We start from the raw sequence: 27,012 nt of genomic DNA on the forward strand, positions 1-27,012 counted from the left end.
GCACGGAGGGCTCAGGCTCCACCTGCCTGACTCTGCAGATCCCCACAGCACTGACTGCATCCCCAGGCTGCTGGCCAAGCTGCACCATTCCTGACCCAGGGAGAGGTGACACAACCAGGAAGATGGTGACAGTGCTCATCCCAGGCACCCCAGATGTCCCTTTAATTACAATCCCAGAGGTGGTGCAGCTCCAGTCACACCCAGCCACAACATTTACTAGCAGCTGGTCACATGCAGCAGCTCCCCATGGCAACTGAAGGGTATCAAACTTTATTATAGATCTCTTTAAAACAGGCTGGAAAGAACAAACCAAACTCATTGAGATACAGTGACTGAGTCATCATTTCTGATCAAGCCCCAACTCTCCCAAATTATTTATATATAATATATCTCACCCATCCCCCAAATTGTTTCAATTAAATCATCACATTTCAGACCACCCTAAGTGCCTTAACATCAGCTGCTGCTAACACCACAATGCACATGTTTTCTGGCAAATCAGAGGCAGGGTTTGGGTTTTTTCTTGGGGTTTAGATCCTCAATCTCTGAAAAGGAGCAAGGAAAAACAAACATCAGGAAAATTGCTTCTTAAAGGTTGCCTTTTTTACAGCAGGTACAGATGCAGCAGATTTCCCCCCAAAGCAAGTCTGAAACCCTCTTGTTCAGCTTGGCAATATGCAGAGTGGTTGAGGAGAACCAGATCAGTCTGAGCAAACTGATTTCGAGGCTTTGTTGTCATTTCCCTTTGGGGCCAGTTTCCAGTGGTTTTCCAATGTCCTTTCCACGAAGTTTGAGGCCTGGAATAACACAAAGGAGACCACCACCATCAGCACTCAATCATTCACCCAATAACTTATTTCTGCCAAATTCAGCCTCAAGGAAAAGAACATCCAGAAAGAGAGCTGAGGAACCAGAGTTCAAGAGAATTCTACTTTAGTTTCTAGGAGTACCAGACCAACTTAAAAAAAAAAAACCCATCAGATGGGATTTGAACCAGCCCAGGAGAGCAAAAACAACACTAAATCCTCCCTCAAGTGCCATCAGGCTTTCACGGGTCTCAGCATCTCACAAGTTTTGGAGCAGGCACATAGGGATGGTCCCCAGGGCACAGCCACAGGCACGAAGGTGCAGACAAAGATCAAGAGCTCCCAGCTCTGGTTCAGTCAGCAGATCCAGGTTTTATCAGAACATGACTTAGTGGCACCACACCCACAATAAAACTTCAGCCAGCAATGTTCCTCACAGGAAAAAGGTAAATACCTTTCCCCAAACTATCCCTCCAAACACTGGCAGTATTTCTGAAATCTCCCTTAACTCACCGATGGCTCTTTCAATCTTGCCCATGACCTGGTTATTTGGGATCGCTCGTCCTGATTCGTAGTCAGCGATGACTTGTGGCTTTTCATTGATTTTCTGAAAAGAGAGGATGAGTCTCAAACACAGCAACACAGCAGCAGCCCCCCAGGACTCAAGAATGGCCCCTCATTGCGCCAGGACAGGTGACAAAGTGCAGCTCCCAGGCTGACTCCATCCCCACTAACACCTCCAGGCAGTGTCCCAGTGCTGTGACATCCATCCTGAACAGACTGTGACCTCCCTCCTTTTCAGGAGGAGTAGGAACACCAGGAATTGCTGTTCCTTCAGACAGGGAGTTGCTAAAACTGCTCAGCCCAGATGGTTGGTGTGAGCTGCTGCAGAAAGCGGGGAGCAGCCTCCACCAGCTCAGCAGCCACAGACAGGCTCTGCCTCCAAGCTGGGGCTCCAAGGCCGCACAGACAAACCTCAAAACTTTTCCCACTGAAGCTGCCAGGACATCAGACACCAGAGATGCTGTATTCCCCAAACTTCCAGCCCATGACAGCATCCCACTGCATGAGGGAACAGGAAAGGTGCCCACCCCCAGCCGGAGGTGCCTACTCACCGTGGCCAGGTCCTTCTGCGTGAGGCCCTTGCTCTGCCGGCCCTGCTGGATCACTTTGCCCACCTCCAGGGAAACTCTGTCATGGTGCAGCTCCTCTGTTTCACGGTCAAGCTTGGCCGTGTTCTTTGTAATGAAGTGTTGTTTGTTCTGGCCTGCTGCCCCTGTCATTTCAAGCGAGAACAAAACAACAACCAAGGACAAACAAAATAAGGCTCAGAGCTGTGCCAAAAAGTATCAAAGGACTTTTTCCAAGCCCTCAGCTGCCCAGGATCCCAGGGAACTGTCAGGATTTCAACATACCAACATCAACATTGATTTCACCCAGATCCTGCCCATCAGGGAGCAATACCTTAGCCCTGCTCATGGTGCTGTGCACACCTGGCCATGCAGAGTCCTTCCTTTCCCTACTTCACACCTGAACTTTACTTCAGATAGAGCAAGTCTTGCTTTTCCTTGTGGATTTAATGCTCAAACTTTGCTGCAGACACACGTTTGTGCTGCAGCACAGAGGGGTCAATACTTGAACTTGGATCAAGCTTGCTCAGGTATAAGGCAGCACAAGTAAGTGACTTTTAAGCAATTTTCTGACACATTTTATAAGTAAAGTCTAACTGTACTTAGCTTTGCTGAAAGACTGAACTTCAAAAACACATTGTTTTCTCTCATGTTAGATACAGTATTTAAACCCAAGTTTGAATCCTTTCTCTCACATTAGTCTCTGACATTTGGTGTCCCAATAAAGCTTCAAGTATCATCTATTTATTTCCAACCATCATAATCGCCTCCCTACAGTGAGAGAACCCGAAAATTTACATCGGAGAAGAAACAAGGAATTTTTCAAGAGCAGCACCATAGGAAGATCGGCAGTCATTCAAACTCGCGAGACAAATAAGCTGCAAAACGGGGAGTTTAAGTTTTGTGATCATGAAAGCTCTTCCAAGACGCCTGCAGAAATGAGGCAGATCTGTGCCCCGGGTAACCAGAAGCTAAGGGGCAGCTCCAGGGGCTCCAGCCCGGCGCGTCAGGCCCAGCTCGGAGCGCTGGCTCAGCCGGGCGGTGCCGCCTCCCGCCTCCTCTCCCCACCCCAGGCAGCCGCCCCAGACCGGGCCGGGCACTCCCCGAGGGATACCCACACTTCTTGGAGGTCTCCACGTCCTCCCCGCGCCGCTGGGCCGCCAAGATCGCCTGGGGAAAGAGCGAAGGAGCGCGGTGAGGGCGGCGCTGCTCGGAGCGAGGACCTCGACCGCGCCAAGCCCAGGCCCGCCGCCTGCCCGGCTCCGTGCCCGGCCCCCACCGCTCCCCGCGCTGACCTGCTTGGACTTGGCCTGGGCCGCGCTCGGGCCCTTCTTGCGCAGCACCGTAACCGTGTCCCAGTCGCTCTCCGCCATCGCTCCGACCCCGCCCGGGCTGCGCCCGCCGCCGGGCACCGCCCAGCGCCAGCCTCCGAGGGTGTGGCCGCGCGGCGCCCGCTGATAGGGGGAGGTGCACGTCCGTCAGAAAATACGGCCGCTCATAGGCGGGGACAGGCGGCGGGCGGGGCCGGGGTTTCTGCCTGGACCGTAGGCTTAACAGTGCCCTGGCGTGACGCAGCTCCGTTTGATAGGCCCAGCGCCCTGCCAACCAGCGTGCTCGCTAGGCGATTGGCTGCTGCTCACGCCCGCCTAGGGCGGACGGCACGTGTCTGTACACGCCAAGATTGGTTGTTGGCCTTGCCAGTCACCAGCACCGGCAAGGATTGGTTTGTTCTGCGGCGCTGTCACACACACAGCCTGCCCGGCTGAGCCGAGCCGAGCATGCGCAGTGCGGCGTCTCGTGGTGCCGGTTGGCCCAGGCCCGTTGGTACCGGCAGGGCAGGGCAGGGATGTGGGGCCCTGGTGCTGCGGGGAGCCCGGCAGAGCATCCACAGGACCGCCCCGGCATGGGCACGTCCGGAGGGACCAAGGGAGGAGCGACTGAGGGCACTGGTTTGGTTCAGCCTAGAGAAGGCGATACTGAGGTTAAGCCTCACCGGGGGCTGCAGCCCCTCCCGCGGGGCAGCTTGCGGTCTCTGCTGGCTGAGACAGGGAACCCAGGGAACGGCTGGGGCTGGGCCAGGGCAGCACAGGCTGGAGCTCAGGGCAAGGCTCTTCCCCCAGAGGTGCTGGCACTGCCCAGGCTCAGGCTGGAGCTCAGGGCAAGGCTCTTCCCCCAGAGGTGCTGGCACTGCCCAGGCTCCCCAGGGAATGGGCACGGCCCCGAGGCTGCCAGAGCTCCAGGAGCGTTTGGACACCAGGGATGGACAGGGGGGATTGTTGGGGGGTCTGGGCAGGGACAGGGGCTGCACTGGGTCATCCTGGGGGGTCCCTCCAGCTGTGGATATTCTGTGATTCGATGAAAATCCCTAAACTGCATCAGAATCACCCAGAAAGTTTCGCAGTAAAGGCACGAAAAGCTGCTTCTGCTGTCATAATTTCTGAAGCGAGAGGGCACGGAGTTAATGCTCCTCGGGCGGATTTTTGTGGGGTCTTCCCATGAAAAAGTGCAAGAGGAGCGGCCGTATCCCGGTCACGGTGATGACCCGGGCATTGCTCAGAAATCAGGTGCCGGGAGGGCCCGGGGGTTTGTCATCTCTCATTTGTCATCTGTCACCGCAACACGCCTCGCTCCGGCTGCCAGGGAACAGGAGAAAGCAGCTCTGGCGGTGGGACATTAGCGGGGTGCAAGACTCTCCCCTTGGGCCGTGCAGTGGAGCCGGGGTGTCACAACAGCAGGACTGGGAGCAGCCCCAGGCAGTCCCATCCCGTCCCCACGGCTATCGTGAGCAACTCCAGCGAGTTCTGTCCCGTCCTCTTTTCCTCGGAGCAGCCCCATGGTCCCGTCCCGCGGCGTGCGTTCCAAGCAAGCATTTGGTGCGGGTTTCCCGTGCCTTTGGGAGTAACCCGTCCTACACCGCCACTGTTGCCAGGTCACGGTCATTTCAGGAAATGCAGACAGGATTTTTTTTCGCTGGCTGACATCACCAAATTTTCCATGCCGGTGTTCCCAGACCAGTGTGGCTGTGCTGGGAAAAGGGCTGTTGCAGTCCAGCGGGTGAAGCGGTGCCATCCCAGGCGAGCTGTGCCCGTGCCATTCCCGGTGCCGACGACACACGCGGGGATGCGCTGTCCCCGGCTCCCCGACAAGGAGCATTCCGCCCTGATGGTGCCCGAGCAGCAGCACCTGGCCCCTCGCCAAGGGCTCGGTGTCCCCGAGCCCCTGCCGCGCCCTTCACTTCGACACGCTTCTCTCTGGCCCCGTGTTCGCAGCCAGGCTCCCGGGAGAGTCCGCTTGGCCCCTGTGTCACTGCTCTGTCACTGCGCCGGCTCTGACGGCGAGGATTTCCCCGGCAGCGGGTGAATTCCCCGCAGTGAGAGCGCGCCCATCCCCGCCCCGCCGGCGTAGCAGGCGGTAAAGCCCCCGAGACCCCGCGCCGGAGCCGGGCTAGGGGGGCAGGCAGCCTGGGTGACAAATCCTGGTGCTGTGACCTTTTGCCGAACAAGTTCCCCTGAGAAAAGCACCTCGCTGTGACCTCAATGCGGGCTGCATCGCGCGCTTCCCCTACACAGCATTTTCCTGCCATCGCCGTCCTGTCGGCTCCGTCCTGCCGCCGCCCATCCTTCCCGACCGCTGTGCCCCGAGCCGGCGCCACGGGACACGAGGCGGCCATGGCACTCTGTGCGCAGGTAGGCGAGGCTCCGCGGGTACCCAAAATGGCCAAAAGTGACTCTGAAACAATTTCTCAGGGCGCCAGGGCTCGCTCCGGGCCGTTTCCAAGGGACCGGGGGCTTCTCACCTGGGGAGTGCAGCGGGAGGTCGCTGTCCCCGGTGGGACCCCAGCACCACAGTCCCTCTGGGTGCCCCTCCAGCAGATGCAGGACATGCATGAGGGGGTCCCAGGGGGCAGATGGGGAGTCCCTGGGATGGAAGAGGGGACCCACGAGGTCCTAGGAGGTGGATGAGGTGGGCTCAGGGAATGGATGAGGGAACCCAGGGGGTAGATGAGGAGTCCTGGGAGAGAGTGGAGGCATCCCGCAGGTCTGGCTTCATTCCCAGCAGGATCGCCTGAGGCAGGGATATAGCAGGGGACAGTGAGGGGTCAGCGAGGAGTGGTGCTGGGGAAGAAGTGACAGAGGACGGAGTAAAGGAGTGACTGAGGAGCTGAGGGGAGGTGACACTGTGCGGGGGGGTGACAGTAGGGGTGGCAGGGGGCATAACTGGGTGTGACGGTGAGGTGTTGAGGGCGGTGACAGGGATTGCTGTGGGGGTGTTGGGGGTGCAGACGTGGGTGGTGGTGGGGTGGGTGTCGGGGTGTCGGGGGTGCAGGGATGGATGATGGCGTGTTGGGGGCATTGGGGATGCAGGAGTGGGTGATGTTGGGGGGTCGAGGGTGTCGGTGTGGGGGTGTTGGGAGTCCAGGGCCGGGTGATGGTGTGGGGGATGTTGGCAGTGTCGGGGCGTTGGGGCGCAGATGCGGGTGTCGGTGTGTTGGGCGGGGCGGGGCCGGGGCGCTCCCGGGGGCGGGGCGCTCCCGGCGGTGGGCGGGGCCCGGGCTCGCCCCACGTGTCCGGGGCGGGGCGTGGCGGCGCTTCCGGTGCGGGCGCGGAGCGAGGGCCGGTGAGTGCGGGGCCCTGAGGGAGTGGCGGGGCTGGGCCTCGCTGCGCCGGGAGCCCGGCCTGGCAGAGACCCCTCCGGGCCGCACGGGAGCAGCGGGGCAGCCCCGGACTCGTCTCCGCTCCGCGGTGTCTCCGCTCGTGGGGCTCCTCCCGGGGACAGGCTGAGGGTGTTCCGCCTGGAGAAGAGAAGGCTCCGGGGAGAGCTCAGAGCCCCTTCCAGTGCCTAAAGGGGCTCCAGGAGAGCTGGACAGGGACTTCGGTCAAGGACATGGGATGACAGGACAAGGAAGAACAGCTTCCCACTGCCAGGGGCAGGGCTGGATGGGATATTGGGCAGGAATTGTTCCCTGGCAGGGTGGGCAGGGCTGGCACAGGGTGCCCAGAGCAGCTGTGGCTGCCCCTGGATCCCTGGCAGTGCCCAAGGCCAGGCTGGACACTGGGAGGTGTCCCTGCCATGGCAGGGGGTGGAATAAGATGAGCTTTAAGCTGCCTTCCCTCCCAAACCAAGGGACTCCATGGATGGGCTCCTTAGGTGTTTTAGGTTGCTGTGGCATGTAGTCACAGGGAATGAAAGTGTGAGATGCATAAGTTGCCAAAACAAAAGCATTTTATTTTTTTCGTCCTTTCCAATTTGCTCGTGCCTCTCATGTCCTCATTTTCCATCCCTCTGGATAACCCTCTGTACCTGATTGGGAACCACTCCTAAATCTGGGCTCTGTCGTGTGCCCAGCTTCCCCCAGGAACATCTGGGACCAGCTGCCTCTGGGCAGAATTTTGGTCCCTCCTGTCAGCTGACAAGTGTGAAAGCAGGCATTGGTAGGTGGTGGTGGCCAGATTTTTATTGAACTGAGCTTATTATATTTATTTCTCATCACCTTTAAGACAGTTTTTCACCTTATTTGGAGCAAGAAGCCTTGATATCTCTAAACAGGCTTCATTTCATTCAACTCAGATGGGGGTTTTATTAGGTCTGTCCTTCCTGTCTCTGTATTCTGGATTTAGCTCTGAAATTCAAGTTTCCACCCATGTTTGGGAGGTGAAGGCAAGCTTGTGGTGTGGTTTACGTCAGTGTGTTTACTTGTGTTGGGGAGCAGTCTAATAATCTGTGAGTAACACAATTTATATGAAAATCACCCACATGCAATTATAATCAGTTTGAGAAAATACTTTTATTTTCAGTCTCTGGAGATACAGCCAGAACTTTTCGTTCACATGGCAGCAGCAAACTCTTCTCCACCTGGTTCTTTGGATCTAAACCAGCCTGGATTTGCAAAGGAGATCCTGGGAACTAAACTGGAGGTGAAATACCTGTGCTCTGATTGCAAGAACATTCTGAGGCGGCCGTTCCAGGCACAGTGTGGCCACCGCTACTGCTCCTACTGCCTGAAGAAAATCATCAGGTAACTGGTGTGCCTGCAGCAAGGCAAAATGCTTGAAAAGGCATTTTCAAGAACAAAAGCAGAGGAAAGTGTTGTTTTCAGGACCTTGTCAGTAAGGAAGCTGTGTTCAGTCATTGAAATTCAGCATCACCTCTTCTCTAAGGGAGCGTGTAGTCTCTGACCTGCTTTTGTTGTTGCTTCAAAGTTCTGTTTTACAGAATCCCCTACATTGCTTTTGCCACTGAGGAGGCAGCCCAGGTCTATCACCCATCTCCTTCAGTCCTCATCACAGTAATAAAGTCATAATTTTGTTGTTGTGTCAAAATGGGAGAGGTTTAAGCAGAGAAGTTTCCAGAGAAGTTTCCTTGTGTTTTCAGGCCTACCTCTGAGTGAGGGAAGCCTAATAGAATGATTAATTGGCAGAAGAAAAAAATTAGAAATGGGTGTCAAAAATACACACAAGCAAAGGCTCCATTTGTTGCTATAAAAATAAGAAATTTTCATAAAGTTACCAGAAATCAATCTAATGTTAAATAATTTAATTTTTTTTTTGGTGTTTGTTGATTATTTTTCTGTCTCATAGTGCTGGACCTCAAAAGTGTGCCAGCTGTATCCAGGAAGGAATATATGAAGAAGGAATTTCTATTTTGGAAACAAGCTCGGTAAGGAAAAATGCGTTGAAAAAAACCTAACAGATCACTGGTGTCAGTAATACCAGCTGCAGTTTTTGTTTAAAACACAAGCTCTGAGAACCCCTTATTCCTAGGAACCCTTTTCTTCCTCAGTGAAGGGGGTGATTACTGTGTTGGACTCCTTGGTGCTGAAATCCAGGTCACGTGTGTGCAGTGGTGCCCTACTTAAAACTGTCACAGTGATTTGGTTGCTGTTAACACACCTCTGAGGGTTGATGTGGCAACTGGTCTGGGAGGAGACATAATTTGAAGTCCTGATCAGAACTCAGCCCCTCAGTGATGTTTTTGGCTCGGTTGTTTTTCCCTTTCAGGCTTTCCCGGACAACGCGGCGCGGCGGGAGGTGGAGAGCCTGCCTGCTGTCTGCATCAACAGTGGCTGCACCTGGAAGGGAACTATCAAAGAGTACGAGGTACAGCCAAAGCAGGGCTTGCCACGTCTGCATCCTGCTTTCCTCTGCTTCTGGGGGCAGCTCAGGGTGTTGGCCGTGCCCCCTGACAGGGGGGGAAGGTTGTCACATCCCTGGACTTCACTGCCAGCTGGGGAGGTTCCCCAAGTGAGGGTCTGTGTGCCCTGCTGAGGGCATAGCCTGGACTGAGACCTGTTCAGGCTTGCTTGAGCATGTCCCTTCCATGATGTGAACCAGCTGCTCTCTTTGCAGCTCTTTTCTGCTGTACAAGACTCTCAAGATGCTGTGCCATGAAATGGTTGTGAATTTCTCTATATTATGTGAACCTAGAACTCTTTGGACTCCCATCAGCTCACAGAAAGTGACCTGATCCCATTTCAGCTGTCTCCAGAGCTGCCAGGGCAGTGGCACTGGATGTTTGGTACTGTCTGGTCACCCATCACCCCAAGCTGTTCTGGGACACAAGGCTGCTGGACAGGATGGTTTTTCCACCTTGTTTCTCTTCAAAGAGCCCACCAGCCTTTTTAGTCATGGCTGTGGATTCTTGGTCCATAGCATGTGAATATATTTGAAGCTTTTGGCTCCTGAAGGATAATTCTGTCATCCCTCTTGGAATGGCAGAAACACCACATGGGAGGCCTGAGATAAGAGGAATCATTTTGTTTCCCTCTAACACTTGCTCCAGATAAAGATCATAGCCTGGTAGTTCACAGAGCTTTGGCAGTGACTGAGATGTGTTTCAGGAACAGGTGGAACCTCGGTCTGTCCAGGCTAACATCTTGATGATGCCATTGCAAGGTGGAAGGAAGAAGCAACAGCTGTGCATCAGGCCTGAGCATTCTGTCCAGACAGGCTGTTGAGCCTGTTAGCAGAGAGATGCTTCTGCAGCTCGGCTTCCTTGTCTTGCTGTCTGAGCAAGTGCTCAAAGCTCAGTCCAAGAGGATGTCAGTGCTAAATAGTTCTGCTGCTGTGAACCCCCATTTGTACATCTGTGAGAGGCTTGTGGTGTGGATGTGGGGCTGAAGAAGTTTCAGGTGAAAAGCTTAACACTGCCAAAGCACAGAGTTTGGGGATTGCATGTCAGAGAACAGGATACCCTGGTACTGAGGTTTCAGGTTCAGGCTGTGCTGGTGGTTGTCTGCAGGTTGTTTTCTCCATGCTTTAATTTCTGCTGGTGCCCAGAAATCCAGTGTCTTCTGTGATATTATAGTGAGCTCATCTTCATTAGACTAAGCCAGATTATATCTGTCAGCAACTTCCAGTGCTGATTGTGCTGTGGCTGATGAGCTGTGCTGAACTTTTTCTTTTCGTTTTGAAAAAAGGCTTAGCGTGTTCTTGCAGAGCTCAGCAAAAGTATTCAACTGCCAAAGGTTCTCCCTATGCATTCTGACAAGTGTTTGAGTGCTTGAGTCCAGCCAGAGCTCCCACTGGGTGTTCAGATGGATACTGAGCTGTCCTGGGACCAGGGCTGCAGGAGCATGTGCTGCCCCAGAACTTGGCACAGAGCTGATGATGAGCTTCTGAATGGTTGTGCCATGTTTTCACTCTCCACCAGATCTTCCCAAGCCCCAGTTTGGTGTTTGCTGGGACAAAGTATGTATGATAGAGGTGTGGCCCTGGAGTGTGTGGGCTCTGTGTCTGTGGCACACATCTTCCCTGCCAGAGGTTTTTATGAGTCTCAGGGGGTGCTGTGTGGTACCGGGGGTATGGGGGTTTGGAGCACTGCTGGCTGTTTCCTCTCAGGGGCTGAGTCACCTCTCCTGCCTGCCCTGGTGGCATTCAGCCTAAGGAGTGAAGTTATTTTGTGCCCTGTCAGGAAAAGCTGGCTCTTTCCTAGGAACTGGTGGGAGGAGGCAAGGTCTGGCTTGTGGTATCTGCTCCCAGATGCTTGCTAGAGAGCTGTGGTGTTTAATCAGGACTGGCTGTCCCCACTGCCAGAGCCGTGTGTGCTGAGGAGGGTTAGGAAGGGAGGTGTTGAATGGCTGCCTTGGGCTGAGGTTGAGCCCAGCCTTTAGGGCCAGAGTGCAGAGCTGCCTGCTGCAGAGGAGCTGCATCTGTAGCTATGCTGTGACGTCCTGCAGCAGCTCAGCACTCCCACCCTGGAAAGTCCCTCAGAGCTATTTCCGACAGGACATGGAAAGTCCCTCAGAGTGAATTCACTGTTCGCCAATTTAAAAATTGTGTCTTGTGCTGAGAGAGGCTGCTCTCCCCTTGCAAATGAAGAGATACTGTCACTTCTGGTTTGCTGATCTTACCAGGGCACACACGGGAAATATGCTCTGCAGCTGGAAAGCTTAAGCCTCAAAAAAAGGAGTAAAACGGATTTCAGTTTTGGTTTCTGTTCAAGCAGACTAAAGGTTGGCTCTCAAAGGAAAACACAAAACTGAATTAGTGCAATCTGCTTGGACATGACTTGCACTTCTGGGTGGACCATATGAAATATTTAAGTCTGGATTTATGGCTGCATTTTTCAGAGTTTATAAATATTTAGTGGCATTTGGATAAAGTAGTTTGTGGTAGGGCTGAAAGGTTTTTCCTTTTATTAGTGACCTTGTTTTCTGATGAATCTGTGTACATGTACTTTTGGAAAATCCAGCTGTGGGCATGAGATTCAAGAACAAAGTTTGAGGAGGGCTGCAGAAATTAAACCCAGCCCATTAAAGCAAAAGGAAAAACCTCAAAAACGCTCCTGGTAATATCCAGGAGATGGAGTTTGTGGTTTCTCAGCTCTGGTGTGTTTTTTCCTCCTGCCTTGCAGTACCTCTAGCTGCCACATCCCTCTCCTGTTTATCAGCATATCATTGTCAGCTTTCATGCACCTTCTATTTATTATTTATGCTTTTCATCCCACCAGTTCCTTTCCTGTGCCCTCCCCTCAGGACTAGGATGGGAGGAGGGTGCTGAGAAGGGGTACACATGGGGTCAGCTTTGGCATTCCCCTTGCTTACCCTAAGGGGATTTAACTCAGCCCTCTTCAGCTGGAGACAGAATTAACTGAGACATAAGGAAACGAAATTGTCCAATTTTAGGAGGGAGAACTAAGTTTTAACCTTAAAAGTGACATCAGTATTTAAATTAAGTTTTGTGGGCCTGAGATGAGCTCAGCTCCTGTGGCTGAGCTACAGTCAGGTGTGGGAGCAAGCTAGCTTAATCCATGCTGGAGGGAATGTTTGTTATTGTCACTTTGGTTTTAGAAAGTTCTTTATAAGTGAAGCCTGGAAGGCTGCAGAAAGTGCAAAACTCCAAACCCAATGATGTTACTCAAAAGCCTGTGTTGTCAGAAAGGATGTCTGCTCTACCCTTCTGGGCTCTGTGGCTTCCTGGCACCAGAAGAGCAGGATAACCAGGCATTCCTTTATGCCCACTGCTCATACTTAGGAGATGCTGTAGAAGCCCTTCCACACCTTATCTAGGGAAAACTCCCTCTTCAAAAGTGCTGCTGGGGGCCCTGAGCCAGGGATTCCTCCTGTGCATTGTGTCATGGCCCTCATTCCCAGCTGCACCCTGGAAATGTCCCAACAGGTTTTGGTAGTGATTTTCAGCTGAGGCTGGAACTTCAGGGTTTTGCACATTGTTAGAGGAGAGCTGCTGGTTTTTGAAGCTCGTTGTATGTCTCTGGCTCCACAGAGTTGTACCTCTGAGTATTGTATCAGTGTTGTCTTTATGGGGTACAACACTTGGGGTACTGTGGCAGGAACACTTGGTGCTCCTGTATCAGGGTGACCAGCCTTCTCTCTAAAACCCAGTACAGCATTTATTGTTTTCTTCTGAAGGTTTTGGCTCCAAATTCTGGCCTGGTGGTGAAGTGCAGTTTGTAGCTAGGTCCAGCCTGACTAGCAGGACCAGACAGTTTTCTGGTGAGAGAATCCCTGACTTGCACATGCAGGTGACCAAAAGAACCTTTGGCTTTTGGAAAAGGGATCAGACACATCTTCACTTTCCAGAGCCGGAGCTGAGGCCCACAAGCCCATCCTAGCCACGCCTAGAGTCCCCACAGCAGTTAGGGTAGCTGGCTGCCCAGACAAAGGCGATTCCCACCCAAACCTGTGATGGGAGGTAAAGCCGCGGGGAGTGCCGGAGAGTGTGCGTGGGAGGGGCTTGGAAAGCCCCGACTGTAGAAGGGCTGCTCTTCACTTCTGAAACCAGCTCAGCCTTCTTGTGGTGGCCCAAAAATTAATAGTTTTGACATCTGCCCCTTGGAGAATGAAAAGCTGTAAGGCATGAGGTTTCAAGTGGAGGTGAATGCTTTCTACGCTGTGAGAAAACCCCTCACCGTGAATGCAGCTGGGGGAATTGTGAAGGCATTTGAAGAAGCATCCTGGAGTGTGCCACCACTTCATGCTAGGATTTAATTTAGAAAATGGCAGAAAACCTGCTGTTGCTGCAGATGCATTTTGTACTCTCCCCTGCCCTAAGAAATTGCTCTTGCCTTCACACTTGTCTTCAGTGCCTAAAACACTGCCATGGTGTCCCTCTGCCAGCAGTCCCCAATTCAGACTTCTGTCTGATCTGCACTAAAAGCTGATGAACAAAACTTCAACACTGAAAACGAGAGTTTCTGCCCTGGGTCTGAACAGAGGTGTGAAGCAGGCCCACAGGAACTCCCACAAGGCTTCTGCTGCCTTTTGTCCTCACTCGGGTGGCACCAGGGCACTGAGCAGCAGTGAGGGTGTGCAGGCCCTCACTGCCTGCCCAGCTGGAGCCAACAGTACCTACACATGCGAACTTCATCTTTGCTTTTGACAGTTTCTTTGAAGTTTGAATATTTGTGATGCCAAGTGAACTTGCTTGGATCTGTCAATAGCATGTGCCAGCAAGGGAGAAGTTTGTGTCTGGCATCAGCCTGTGATGGTCTCACAAAGCTCCCATTCCTGTTTGGTGCTGGGAACTACAGACTGGGTTCCTGTCTCCAGCCTTGTGTTGCTGGGCTCCCTGCAGGAGCACAAGGACTGGGTGTGTGGTCACCCTGTGCCTGGTAGCCTGATTCACCTGTATGGGGAAAGGTTCCAGCAAGCCTGGCATAGAACCAGCTTAGGACTTCCCTGGCAGGAAGAGCTGCAGCACAGAAGGGCTTGGGGACTTCAGAGGAGCAGGGCATCCCAAAGCACCTGCCTTGTGTGGCACATTCCCTTGCAGGCTCTGGAGCTCCTGGGGAACTGACAAGTGCCCAAAGTAGCTGATGCTTCTTAGCACATAGGGTTCAGGTTCCCTCAAAGCTCTCCCTTTTACACTTACATTCTACAATTCCATGGGCCCACCCTTTTCCTTGTAGCCAGGCTACTGAGCCAAGTGCTGCACATGGCGGTGCTGGGGCTGGAGGCTACCCAAGCCCTGATAGCCACTGCTGTGCCCTGATAGCTGCTGTGGCAGCTGGCTTTCCTCTGCCATCCTGGTGGTTCTGCTTCCTTCTTGTTGCTCCCTTCCAGCTGCCAAGCCCTTGAGTTGTGTGCTTATGGTTACTGTTGCTGTGCTCGGAGGAGACTAATGGAATGACTTTCCAAGACCAGGGGATTTTGCAGGAGAGCTGCAGCATGCAGTTCACTCTGAGTCTGTCTTGCTGTCCCTTGTCCCTCTGCCAGCCCTGCCCTTTGCTGTGACCTTCCCACAGTGTCTGGCAGAGGTGTCTCACAGCAGCTGCTTTAATAGTGGCACTTCCCAGCTGCCTGCCTTGTCCCTTTGCTGGAGGGAAAACCCAGTGTCATGCTGATGTATTCCTGACATGGTTACAACACCTCCAAAAATGTGGGCCTGTCTGGATGTGGCAGGTTACAAGCAGAACAGCCAGGCAGCAGGGGCATGTCCTGCTCTGCAACCAGGGTATGGAGATAATGATTTCCAGCAGAAACCTCTTCCAGAGCTGAAATCTAATTTAGCAATGCCCTGAGATGAAATGGTGGTCAGATTAAACTGCAGTTTTCCTTATTGGCTGGGAGAGAAATAGGGAAGCCATTTATCCTGACATTGTATTAGAACCATTGTAGATTATCCCAAGCTGGAAGGGACCCACAAGGATCATGCAGTCCAGTTCCTGTCTCTGCCCAGACCCCCCAACAATCCCCCCTGTCCATCCCTGGTGTCCAAACTGCTCCTGGAGCTCTGGGGAGCCTGGGCAGTGCCAGCACCTCTGGGGGAAGAACCTATTTCTACTATCCATTCTAACCCCATCCTGACACAGCTCCAGCCATTCCCTCTAGTCCTGTCACTGGCACACAGAGCAGAGGTCAGAGCTTCCCCTTGTGAGGAAGCTTCAGAGCACAGTGAGGTCTGCCCTCAGCCTCCTTAGGAATGATCACTGTGTGCTTCAGCAATCAGCTGCCCTTGTTAAAACCCACTTTTCCCTCTGTATGCCTGCACTCTCCTGCACAGCTGCAGTGCAGAGTGCTGCCCTTGCTGTCCCAGATGAAACTGTCTCATCCTGCTGCTTGAGTGTCTGGAGAGAAACTTCATCTGCAAATACTGCAAATTTTAAAAATACACAGCTTTTCTGATACTGAGGTGGGGGATTCCCAGTACACACAGCTCCATTTGCAAGTGGACCTGCAGGCAGAGAGGGGAGAGCTCAGCACCTCTGAGCTAGCCTGGAGAAGAGAAGGCTCTGGGGAAACCTCAATGCAGCCTGTAAGTGCTTAAAGGGGGCTTGTAAAAAGATGCAGAAGGACTTTTTACATGGACAGATAGTGACAGGGAAAGGAGGAGCAGTTTTAGAGTAAAAGAGGAGAGATTTAGATTAGATGTTAATAGGAAATTCTTCCTTGTGAGGATGTTGAGGCCCAGGCACAGAGAAGCTGTGGCTGCCCCATCCCTGGAAGTGTCCAAGGCCAGGTTGGCTGGGGCTTGGAATGACCTGGGATCGTGGAAGGTGTACCTGCCTGTGGCAGCGGGGTGGAATGAGATGGGTTTTAAGGTCCCTTCCAACCCAAACCATCCCATTATTCTGTGATTCTATGATTTCCCTCGCACAGCTCCTGACTCTGGTCCTCTCGGTTGCCTTGGTCCTTCCATGGGCAGTGGTGTCTGATTTTTCTTACCTTTCTGGTGAGCTCCCTGAGAATTGCCTGTCTGATAGTGGTGGGTGATGGGCAGGCTGCTGTGGGGTTGTGTCACTGTTTACTGTCAGGGAGAGAAATTGCTGTGTGGATCAGTCAGTGGCTTTGGTTGTAATTCAGTGAGTAGAACCAGGTGTTGCTGAAGGCTGTTAGCTCTGCCCCATTTGATTTTTCTGCTCCTGCTGTTGGGTGCTGCAGGCTGGTGTATGCCTTGCTGGGTGAGCAGTTGTCTTGCAGCTTCACTTTAATTCTTCCTTGGCTGTCCCCTCCATCTGCCACGTGTCCAACTTCATTTCCACTCTGGTTCCCTCTGGGAGAGTGTCTGTTCTTGCTTAGCCCCACTCACAGCCATGGCTTTCTAGAGCTCCCAAAAACTTTCCAAGCAAATGCCTTTGTGTCAGTGGTGCTTATCCCTAACAAAAGGTACAGCTGTGGGTTTGGGAAAGATGTAAACATGAGAATTGCCCCATTACTGGGGAGTGGAGTGTGGCAGATCAGGCTCGAGTGCCAACCCCTGCTCTTGGCTCCAGAATGGGTTGGATTTCTTCCAGCAGTGATACCATCCGTCTCTGTTCTGACACCCACGTGGGGTGGGAGGAACAGGGGTTTCCAGAAGAGCCTGAAACTGTTTATACAGAAATGTTTGGATCTGCTCTGGCTGAAGCTTCTGGGTGTCTTTAACCATTTACATCCAGAGCAGTTGCACTTCGAGCTCAGCGGGGCTGGTTTCCTTGCTGTGCTGCAGGCAGAGCTGCCCACTTTTGGGTGTTACCTCGTGGTGCTGAGGGGAGTCAGGATGGAGGATAAATGCTGGGAGGTGGGGAGTGTGGAGGGGGTGCTAGTTTCACACCCAGTGTGTTGGCATGGAAGACCATAAGTTTTAAATACTCCCTTCTAAAATAGTTGCCTCTGCAGTGAAGTTTCCTTCTTTCAGCCAGACCATCTGCTCTGCCAGTGCTTTGTGGGTCTTGGGGTAGATGTTATCGGGTGTTTCTAGGACATGACAGCAATAGGTGGGTAGAAGAAAAGGCTCAGCCTCTTCTTGTGGGAGTGAGTGGGATAAAGGTGGGCACTTGGCCTCCTGCTCCTCTGCAGGCAGCAGCATCTGGGTGGGCAGCAGCAGTGTCCCTGTGGGCAGCAGTGCCCCTCTGCTCACTGGTTGGTCATCTCTCGAGGGACACTCTGTGAAACTCTGAGCTTAAGTTACTCACTTAAAGCATAAAGAGGAGAGAGTGAGTGGAGCCACTGCTGGTTTCGCTTTCTGCTTCCTGATTTGTGACAGTGTGAGGTTTGTTCCCACAGAAGACAACAGAGATACTCAATGTGATCAAGTTTTCAAACAAACATCTGTCTCAGGTGGCTGCATTACAAATCCTCCTGGTTGGATTTTTTTTTTTCTGTCTCTACCAGGAGACTTCAGTGCTCTTTTCTTTGAATTTGCGTTTTGATCTGCATATTCATGGTGTTTCCAATGCCTTGTTTCGACTGGTGGGTGTATAACATGAAGGTTTAAGCAGTGTGGAAATGGCACAGAAGCAGAGGCATGTTGCAGCATTCCATATAGCCAGCACTGTTGCCCAAGAGTCTACTGAGGGCAGAGCATAATGTTGCCCTGGTCATTTGTGTAACTTCTAAGGTCATCACCCAACCCTGACTCTGGCTGCAGGAGCCCATGCTTGTATGAAGGGACTGGTAAATGAAACAATTTAAAAATATTTTTGTTTCTGGTTGAAAAGTGGTATTCTAATAGAAATGTGAAGATTCAATCAGACAGCTCAGCCTGGCGTGTGGTGAGCTGGCACAGGGCCTATGCCTCAGCTGACTTATTACCATTACAGTAGGAAAACTACCCAAAATACCCTGCTGAGGTAGTGGCTCACTCCACTAAATCTGCCTCAATGTGTCTTCTCCTGGCAGAGCCATAAATAGAGTTTCCCATTGATTATCTTGGCCCTCAAAGCAATAATTTGATTTTTTAAAAAATCATTGTAGCAGCTTTTTGTAGCAGAGATTGAGGCTATGTAGGCACCCAACATTGGGATAGCCTGGAAGCCACAGGGTGGATCAGCAGCTCAGAGAGATCAGCATGACCCAGATCTGAGTTAGGTTGGTAAATCCAGTTCTCAGCTCTAATAAGGTCTAAACCAGCCCCGTGGGACTGTGCCCATCACAGAACCTCCGTGAGGCTTTTATTTGAGGACAAATGTCTCCTGTGCATTCCTTCACAGGCTCATGATGAAGTTTGCCCTGAATTCCCGCTGACTTGTGAAGGCTGTGGGAAGAAGATTCCCAGGGAGAAGGTATCATCCGACCCTGTGCTGTGGGGTGTTCTGTGTCCTGATGGGCTGAGCTTGGCGTTCTGGGAGCAGGGAGGTACTGAGTCCATTAGGAAATGAAGTGGGGAAAGCAACTGAGTGGCAGCTGCTAGTGTGGGTATGAGTTTTCCATAAGGATAGATGTGAGAGAATGTGGCAGTGTTGGTACTGCCATGCCACCTCCCTTGGAGCCATGTCTGGGGGCTGAGCCTCTGGGAAGGGCACACTCTTGGGTCTGCGTTCTGTGTAGAGCAACTGCATCAACCACTGCTGCAGTTTTGGAAAGAGAGCCCATCTCCAGCTGTATTAATAGATATCTAATTAATCATCTAATGGAATCCATGCCTATAGCATCTCTGGGCTGCTGGCTCCTGGGACAAGGCTCACAAGTCTGAAAAATTAGAGTTTTGGGAAACATTTTCAAACAGCACGTGCTTCCAAAACCTTGTCTTCTACAGGCAAATACTTTTAGTAGCAGTGTTGGAAAAAGCCCTTCAGCAGGGCAGGGGAACACAGGCAGCAAAAAGAGGAGCAAAAGAGTTTTTCAAAATGGGCAGCATTAAGGAGAGCTGGGGGTGGGGGTGCAGCCCACCTTATCTGCAGGGGTTTGGGGTACAGCTCACCTTATCTGCAGGCAGGAGCTGAAGTCCTGCAGGGAGCCAGCTCATGGGGTCCCCATGGATTATTTACCCTGTGTTTAAAAATTAACTCCTGTGTTTTTCTCTTCAAACTCTTGTTGATTATTTGCTGCCATGTTAACTCTGAGTAATCAGACTCATTACACAAGCCAGATGGATCTAGAAGCCTTTAAAAAAGTGGTTTAAAACCAGTTTTAATTGGCATCTGTTGTAGGAGATGTAGGAGTTAAGTGGGGAGGGAATATGGTGGTTCAGAGCAGAGCTCTGGTATCTGATGGTGAGGGGTGTACTAAACCCAAGCTGAAGTGTGACAGTGCTTGTTGGATTAATCATGTACTGTGTGGGAGCCTGAACGAGTCATCTCTGTGCTGAGGGGTTAGTGGCACCTCTCTGCAGAAACGTAATGCTGGGATGGAGGTAAAAATACCAACTGTAGCTCATCCTGATCAGAGTTGTGTGAAGTGCCCAGAATGAAAAGTGGCCTTGTTTCATGGGGTTGTTGCCTATGCTTCCCATTCCTCAGCCCTCAGGGAAGCTCATTAGCCTGTACCTGTACCCATTGCTTTTTCTCTCTTGCATATGCAGGTGAGCAGTGAGACCTCCCAGCCATCAAGAGAGGGAGAAATTAAGCTTTCTTCGCGGGTCAGGGCTATTTGTATTCCAGTAAAAGTCACGCTGATGGTGGGCAGAGCTCAGGTTTAGTGGGCACTGTGGCAGCTGCTGATTAGCCACAGCTTGGGCATTCTTCATCTTGGAGTTTCCCAAATGTCAGTGGGATGGAAAGGGAGCACTGTGGACGCTACCAATAATAATAAGACCTAACACTGCCTTCCTTCCTGCCTTTCTAGTTTCGGGACCACGTGAAGACGTGTGGCAGATCCAAAGTGCCCTGCCGGTTCGAGGCTGTGGGCTGTGCTGAGCTGGTAAGGGCTCCTCTCTTGGGTCACCTTGGGTCTTTTCAGTCCCAGTGTTGGAGTTCACCTGCAAACTGCTGTTGTCCAAACTTTCACATGTGTTGACCTTCAGGTATTTGATTAAAGCCATTGCACATGGAGCTTCACATAATCTGCTGTGCAGAGTCTCAGGAATGAAATTCCTGTGGAAGGAAATCTCCTCCCACTTTAAGAACACCCTAAGTACTTTGGGACTCTGGTGGTTATGCTGTTTTCAGGGGGAATGACTTCCCACTGCCAGAGATCAGTTTAGATGAGATTTTTAGGAAGAAATTGTTCCTTGTGAGGATGAGGAGGCCCTGGCATGGGTTGCCCAAAGAAGCTGTGGCTGTCCCTAGATCCCTGGAAGTCCAAGGCCAGGTTGGATGGGGCTTGGAGCAGCCTGGTTTGGTGGAAGGTGTCCCTGCCTAAGGCAGGGAGTGGGACAGGATGAGCTTTAAGGTCTCTTTGAATCCAAGCAAGTGTGGATTCAATGACTGTGATTACAGTGATTTTTGTAAGAACTGGGGCCAGGCCACATTTCTCTAAGTTGTTTAGTTTTTGCAGGTCCCACTGTTTCATATAAATCCCTCCTCCAGGGGGTTATGTGAGGCTTTGTCCTTTGTTGCTGTTAAGTACATCTGACAGCTTTTCTGGGAGGGGTTGTAGGAAGGCAGAGCAGACCAGTACAGCTGGGGGAAGTGTTTAACATCCCTCATTGTATGTGATTTGAAGCATTTCTAAAACAAAACAAAAACCCACACCACCTCCACCAAAACATATTTTTTTAAATTCTTTCTTTGTTTTTTCCCCCTATAAATTATAAATTTAAAGCTGATATTGACCTGGATAGGAGGAATATGCTCTGTGGATGGTGACAGTGTAGATTGCATATGCTGAATGCGGGATATATTTCTCTTCATGTAGGTGGAAAATGAAAAGCTCCTGGAACATGAAAGGAAGTGTTTGGCAGAGCATCTCTATATGCTGCTGAGCTCTGTGCTCAGCCTCAAGACTGGTGCTGGGGACCCGAAACCCCTTCCTGTCCTTTCCTCGTCACAAAACAGCTCCCCAGTGCTGGCAGCAAACTCCCTGTGCTCGGAGTCAGAGCTCTCTCGCTCCCTGGAGCTCTTGGGAAGATGTGAGGCCCTTGAGAGGAAAACAGTGACCTTTGAGAACATTGTCTGTGTGCTCAACCGGGAGGTGGAGAGAGTTTCCCTGACAGCTGAAGCCTACAGCCGCCAGCACCAGCTGGACCAGGAGAAAATTGAAACGCTGAGCAACAAGGTGTGTAACTGCTTGCCTGGCCGTCCCAGCACTCCCAGCACAGGCTGTTTACTGCTTCCTTTCCATGTCATGAGCCAGCAGAGCTTCACCACCTGACCCCAAAACTCCACAAATCTGAAGGCTAGAGCTAAAGTACCCTTTGTGCCTGTGCCCAGCCCTCAGCAGCTCCCTTGAAAAGCTGAGAATTTAACTGACCAGCATCAGATCTCTGTTAATTATCAAGCTGGGCAAGATACTGAGGGGTTCTTCCTCAGCCAAGTTTTCCAGCTACAGCCAGAGCACCCAGAATTTCTTGCATCTCCTTGCGCTGCAGCTCACTGAGTCTGTGCGCTGCTTACCTTCCAGACCTTTCCAAAGGAGTGCCATCAGTGCTGCTGCCTGCAGCAGCAGGCTGGAGGTGTGAAAGAGCTGCCTCCACCAGTCTACTCCAGCACAATCCCTCTGGAGTGCTCCTAGTGTTCCTGGCACCTGGAGCTGTGCAGTTTGCAGTGTACTCTGGGCATCTGGCATGATCCTGTGTGAGCTGGCAGGGATGGACCCTCCAGAAGGTGTAGGTTCTTCTCTTTCTCAATGTAGTTTGTCACAGTGCTGAGTTATTGGGAATTTTTTCCCCCATTCTCACTTCTTGTGCTGCTCAGCCAATGGAGAAGCTCCTTGGAAGGAGTTTGACATTGGCTACAGGAAAGTTTCCAGCTCAAGCACTGAGCTGTATTGATGGATCTTCTCCAGAGTGATAGGGTACAGAAGGAAACTTCAGGGTTATGTTGCTCAGTTTCTCCCTCCTGTGCTCCCTGTGCATTCTAGAGAGTCTCTCACTGAGGACAGTCCCGAGGGGTGCTGGGGTTTGCCAGCTCTCCTGGCCCAGGGATGTTTCTAACCTGCACCGTGTGTCCCACCGAGCAGGTGCGGCAGCTGGAGAGGAGCATTGGGCTCAAAGACCTGGCCATGGCTGAGATGGAGGAGAAGATCCGCAGCATGGAGGCTTCCACCTATGATGGAGTGTTCATCTGGAAGATAACAGAGTTTGCCCGGAAGCGTCAGGAGGCGATAACAGGCCGCTCTCCTGCCATCTTTTCTCCAGGTGTGCAAAATCCCCACAATCTTGTGCACCTCAGCTGGGTGTGGGTCTTGTGGCAGTCCTTTGTTTGGGAGATGTTGCCAAGGCCAGGCTGAGAAAATCTGTTGCTCCTCGCCCTGTGGAAGAGCACAGTGTCTCTGTTATTCATAGTCTGCCTTTGGAAAAGGACCAAGTCCTGCAGTAAGATACTGGCTGTGACCCCTGATCTCTGCCTGTGCCCGCTGAGCCTCACCAGTCCCAGGTGCACTGCTCTGTGCCATGTGGGAGGGTGACTTGTGGTAGGTCCCCTTTCTGTGACCCCACCACAGGCATTCCCAGGCCTGCTGGGGAAGGAAAGTGCCTGTGATCCCATCCCATCATGCCCAAGCACGCTGTAGGGATCCAGTCAAGAACTAAAGCTCACTTGCTTAAGCCCCTGCCCTGACCAGAGGCACCAGCTCACAGCTGGGGTGCTGAGAGTGCTCTGCCTCCAGCCAGGTGCTTTATGGGGAGGGTTATTCCTGCTCACCAGTGTTACTGCCATGAACCACAGCTCCTTCAGCACTGGGGTGCAGGAGGATTGGCCCAGCTCTGGGGCAGATCTCCCCTGGCAGCAAGGGAGCAGCCAGTGGACCAGCAGCAATTGCTCTGTGCACAGTATCTGCTCAGGCCAGGGGCTGCACTGGCATTGGGCTTTCCAGAGCACCTCTGATGCAGCCCAGACCTGGCTCCTCCCAGATTCCAAGCTTAGGAGCCCTCAGAGTTCAGAGAGATCTGCTGTGCCAGGCTCTGCTGCGTTGGGCCCTCACTGTGCCTGTTCCACACTTCTGTGGCAGCTTTCTACACCAGCAAGTACGGCTACAAGATGTGTCTGCGCGTGTACCTGAACGGGGACGGCACCGGCCGCGGGACCCACCTGTCCTTGTTCTTCGTGGTGATGAAGGGACCCAACGACGCGCTGCTGCGGTGGCCCTTCAACCAGAAGGTGGGTCTGGAGCAGAGTCCCCTGTCCAGCCAGGGCCTCTGCTTTGGCACCCACTCGAGCTTCTCACCCTGGCCTGCTTGGCTCTGTGTTGGCTGCCCTGGGGGTTCTCTAGGTATGCTGAGAGCAACAGCTGTGCTGTGGGGTCAGGGGGTGACATGGGACGTTTGGAATCCCACAGAGCCTCTGCAGGGGTCGAGGGCAAAGGAGGGTGTGGTGGCCTCAGAGCTTGGGGGCAGTGGGTGCTCACTCCCTGTCAGAAGCTCAGGTCCCAGCTCCTGGGCACCACAGGTTTGTGGAACACGTGGGGACTGAGTGAATGGGCACAAGCAGAGAGGAAAACAGCCTTGGCTCAGGGAAATAACCTGTGTGCAGTGTTGGTACTGAGAGCAAGGTGAAGGTTTTCAATCAGTCCAACAGGCCTGTGCTGCCACAGGGGAGTTTCTAGTGACAGCCAGGATGTGGGGATGGGGGAGGATTTCTGCAGGGTACTACTGAGGGGACATTCTCTGCTGGTCCCACTCAGAGGCATTTCTCCGATCTGCAGGTGCGCAGGGTGGCTTTGGCTGCTGCTATCTGCATGTCACAGCAGGTCACTGGGGTAGGCTTCCATCTGTCTTCTATTCAGCCATCTCCCTTCTCACCTTTCCCCACAGGTGACCCTGATGCTCCTGGACCAGAATAACCGGGAGCACATCATCGATGCCTTCCGCCCCGACGTGACGTCCTCGTCCTTCCAGCGCCCTGTCACGGAGATGAACATTGCCAGTGGCTGCCCCCTCTTCTGCCCCGTGTCCGTCATGGAAGCCAAGAACTCCTACGTGCGGGATGATGCCATCTTTATTAAAGCCATCGTTGATCTCACGGGCCTCTAACCCTTCTGACCTCAGAGTAGTGAGTGTGGAGCCAGCACTGCCCAGGGCATCTCCCACCTGTGCTGCACTTCAGGTGGGTTTCAGAGCGAGAGAAGGGGGCACAGAGAGGGGAAAAGCCCTTCCTGAAAAGGAACCTTTGCTCTGAGTGGAAACCAGGTGTCTGATGGGAGCCATCTCTCATGAGGAGAGGGTTGGTGGACACTGGCAGGCTGTGGGATATGGAAGATTCCCTGCAGGGACTTGGGTGTCTGAACTGCTGCTGTCTGGACTCCAGTGGAAACCAGTGCAGCTCTTGCTCTACCAGTTTAGCCAGCATCCACAGCTCTCTGTAGTAAAATGATGGTTTGCCCTGACTGAGCTCCACCTCCTGTGGATTTTGGCTCAGCTATCTAGGATTTCCTTCTGAGATCTTCATGTTTCTGGAAGCTGTGTGCTGTAGGGTGCTTTGGCTTTGCACTGCTAGTTGCTCCATGCCTTGGGAGGCAAGGAGGGTGTGTGACAGCTGCAGTGCCAGCTGGGCAAGAGAGACACAGACTGGTTTGATACTGTGGATGTGTTAGGAGGATGCTGAGCCCAGCTGCAGGGCAGGGGAGCCCTGAGCCCAGCCCTCACTGGGTGTGTGATGGGTGCTGTGTGCTGCAGTGTGGAATGGGGGTGCTGCTGCCCAGAAGGGACTGTGGGGCAGCACCAGTGATGCCTGTAGGGAAGAAGTGAATCTGCTGTGGAGATTGTCCCTCCTGTGCCAGGAGAGGAGGGTGACACATAGCTCGGTGAGCACCCTGAGAGCCCCAGGCCCTGCCCACCTCTGCCCTGTGTGCTGAGCAGCACTGGATGGGGTGGATGCTGGGCTGGGAGCTTTGCTCACAGGCAAAGGCTCAGGCTCTGAACTGGCTTCACCCCACGGTGGGACAGCTTCACCAGCCTTCCCAGGGCTCCTGCTACTGTCGAGCTCCACGTCCATCTGCGGCCGTGCTGCTGTGGGCACTGCCACCTCAGGCTGGGGACTCAAAGCTTTGTTGCCTCCTTTGCCTGGGCTTTCCACACCTGTGTCAGCAGCTGAACCAGGAGATGCTTTGTTGGTGACAGGAGCAGCTGTGAACACCCTGCAGTGATCACTGTGCCCTGGCTGCCTCCTGTGCTGCTTCTTAGGCAGTGGGGCTGGAACACGGTCACCCTCCCCGATGGCTGCCAGGGACTGGTCCTCCTCTGCCAGCAGCTCTGGCCAGGTGCCCAGGCCAGGCTGGATGGCTGTAGAGCCTGCTAGGCCTGTGCTCTGCTCACACCTTGGTTTTGGCACAGCCATCCTGAGGGGTCCAGAACACTATAGGGCTCTGTCCTGGAGGGAGCCCTGCAGGGTCTAGCTGATCCCCACATGTCCTGGCACTGCCCTGACCTGCCCCTGGGGCTGTTTGTAATGTCCCTGCTGCTGCCCAGGAACTCAGGGGTGCCCAGTGCCCTGCAGGCTGGGCTGGACCCTGGCCCAAGCTGAACCTCTTGCACCCTTGGCTGCTGTGCTGGCCAGGGGCTCTCCAGACAGGTGCTGGGGTGACCTGTGAGCCCCCTTTGGAATTGCTGTGTGGAACTTCTTACACCTGTGTGTGCAGGGCCTGGGGACAGACCCAGCCCCTGCTCTTGGGGGAAGGGGACAGAAGCTGGTGACAGCATGGTCTGAGGTGGGAGAGGGGTGACAGGACCCTTCCCTTTGTGCAAGCCCCCTCCAGCCTGTCCCAAGGGACAGATCAAGCCTTGTGTTGCTGCTCTCACCCTGTTGCCTTATGAGGAAAATCCAGGCTAGCAGAGCCCTGCTCCCATCTACAGCAGCTCCCCAGGGACGCTTGGAAAAGCCTTACTCTCCTGGAAGGGGGAAGGTCAGCTCTGCTCACAGAATCGCTGGGAATTAAGTGTTATGTAGGGGGGAGTTTGTTCTGTGTTGATCAGAATGTCAGCTTGTGGGGTGCTGCCTACAACAGGCCAGGTAGTGCTAGGAGGAAGTGTGGAGACACTGGCTAACTTTGGGGTGTCTGGGCTGCTTTCATGGTGGGAGCTGGTCCTCCTGCCCCAGCACGTTTGGAAGACTGGTGGGAGAGTTGGTGCTGCAGCAAAGCTCAGGCTGAGCTCTTCAGGGTTACTGCTGGAGGGGAAACATGGCCTGTCAGTCCCTCCCACCAGGAGCTTTTTCCTCCCCACCCTTCTGGTGCTGCTGATGCTGTCCAGACCTTTTTTGGCTCTTAGCAGCTCTGGAGCTAGCAGCAGGAATTGTGCTTATGTGCTGCAGACAAGGGCTCAGCCCTTTCCTGGGCACAGTTCTGCCAGCCTGGTGGCCACATGGACAAACACTGGACACAAGCCACTGCTGCATTTTTGTGAGATTTTTTTTTCCCTTTTGACCACACAATCTCAGTCTGGCACTGTGAACTAGGTTTTGTTTTCCTTGAGGGTGTAGTATGGTCACAAGCACTAATAAAAGATGTTTGAACAGCATCACCGTGTATGAGCCATCGTGTATGAGGCTGCTGGGCACAGCATGGGGGATTGCCTGGGGGTGGGGGAGTTCCTGTGCTGGGGAATTATTTCTGTGCTGGGAACCCTTCCCCAGCTCCTGCCTTCCTGCAGGAGGATTCCCAAAGAAGGAGGGACCGGGGGGGCTGTAATGGGAAGGGAAGGAGCTGGAATCTGGCTGCTGGAGATCCACTGGGCCAAAAGGCCACTGGGAGCCAGTGCAGCAGGGCTGGGCCAGTGGTTGCAGTGGTTCTCCTGCTGCAAAGGCAAATCCAGTGCTCCTGTTCCTGGGTTGTAACAGCTCTGAGCTCCTCCAGAACAGGCTGCTGTTGGGAGCCCAGTGCCTGCAGG

General features: G+C 53.1%; 2 protein-coding genes across 4 annotated transcripts; one reads left to right on the plus strand and one right to left on the minus strand.

Annotated features, from left to right (window-relative positions):
- Window positions 1-249: 249 nt before the first annotated feature.
- Window positions 250-3,738, minus strand: EDF1 (endothelial differentiation related factor 1). Its single transcript, XM_056505412.1, has 5 exons — window positions 3,232-3,738; window positions 3,055-3,106; window positions 1,922-2,082; window positions 1,320-1,413; window positions 250-797 (listed from the first exon to the last, which is right to left on the minus strand). Exons 1-5 carry the CDS (start codon window positions 3,307-3,309, stop codon window positions 736-738), a joined length of 447 nt encoding a protein of 148 aa, XP_056361387.1. The 5' UTR covers window positions 3,310-3,738; the 3' UTR covers window positions 250-735.
- Window positions 3,739-3,761: 23 nt separating this feature from the next.
- TRAF2 (TNF receptor associated factor 2) lies at window positions 3,762-26,643 on the plus strand. Of its 3 annotated transcripts, none has more exons than XM_056505418.1 (10): window positions 3,762-5,622; window positions 7,732-7,952; window positions 8,515-8,593; window positions 8,935-9,033; window positions 18,305-18,376; window positions 19,878-19,952; window positions 20,889-21,248; window positions 22,152-22,329; window positions 23,142-23,290; window positions 23,944-26,643. In XM_056505418.1, the coding sequence occupies exons 1-10, from the start codon at window positions 5,473-5,475 to the stop codon at window positions 24,160-24,162; spliced, it is 1,602 nt and encodes a 533-aa protein (XP_056361393.1). In that variant the 5' UTR covers window positions 3,762-5,472; the 3' UTR covers window positions 24,163-26,643. The 3 variants fall into 3 exon arrangements, with proteins under 3 accessions (XP_056361393.1, XP_056361394.1, XP_056361395.1); XM_056505419.1 differs by lacking the exon at window positions 3,762-5,622 and adding an exon at window positions 6,499-6,553; XM_056505420.1 differs by lacking the exon at window positions 3,762-5,622 and adding an exon at window positions 6,564-7,368.
- Window positions 26,644-27,012: the final 369 nt, after the last annotated feature.

Source organism: Oenanthe melanoleuca, chromosome 17 (assembly GCF_029582105.1).
Source record: "Oenanthe melanoleuca isolate GR-GAL-2019-014 chromosome 17, OMel1.0, whole genome shotgun sequence".
Classification (NCBI taxonomy): domain Eukaryota; kingdom Metazoa; phylum Chordata; class Aves; order Passeriformes; family Muscicapidae; genus Oenanthe; species Oenanthe melanoleuca.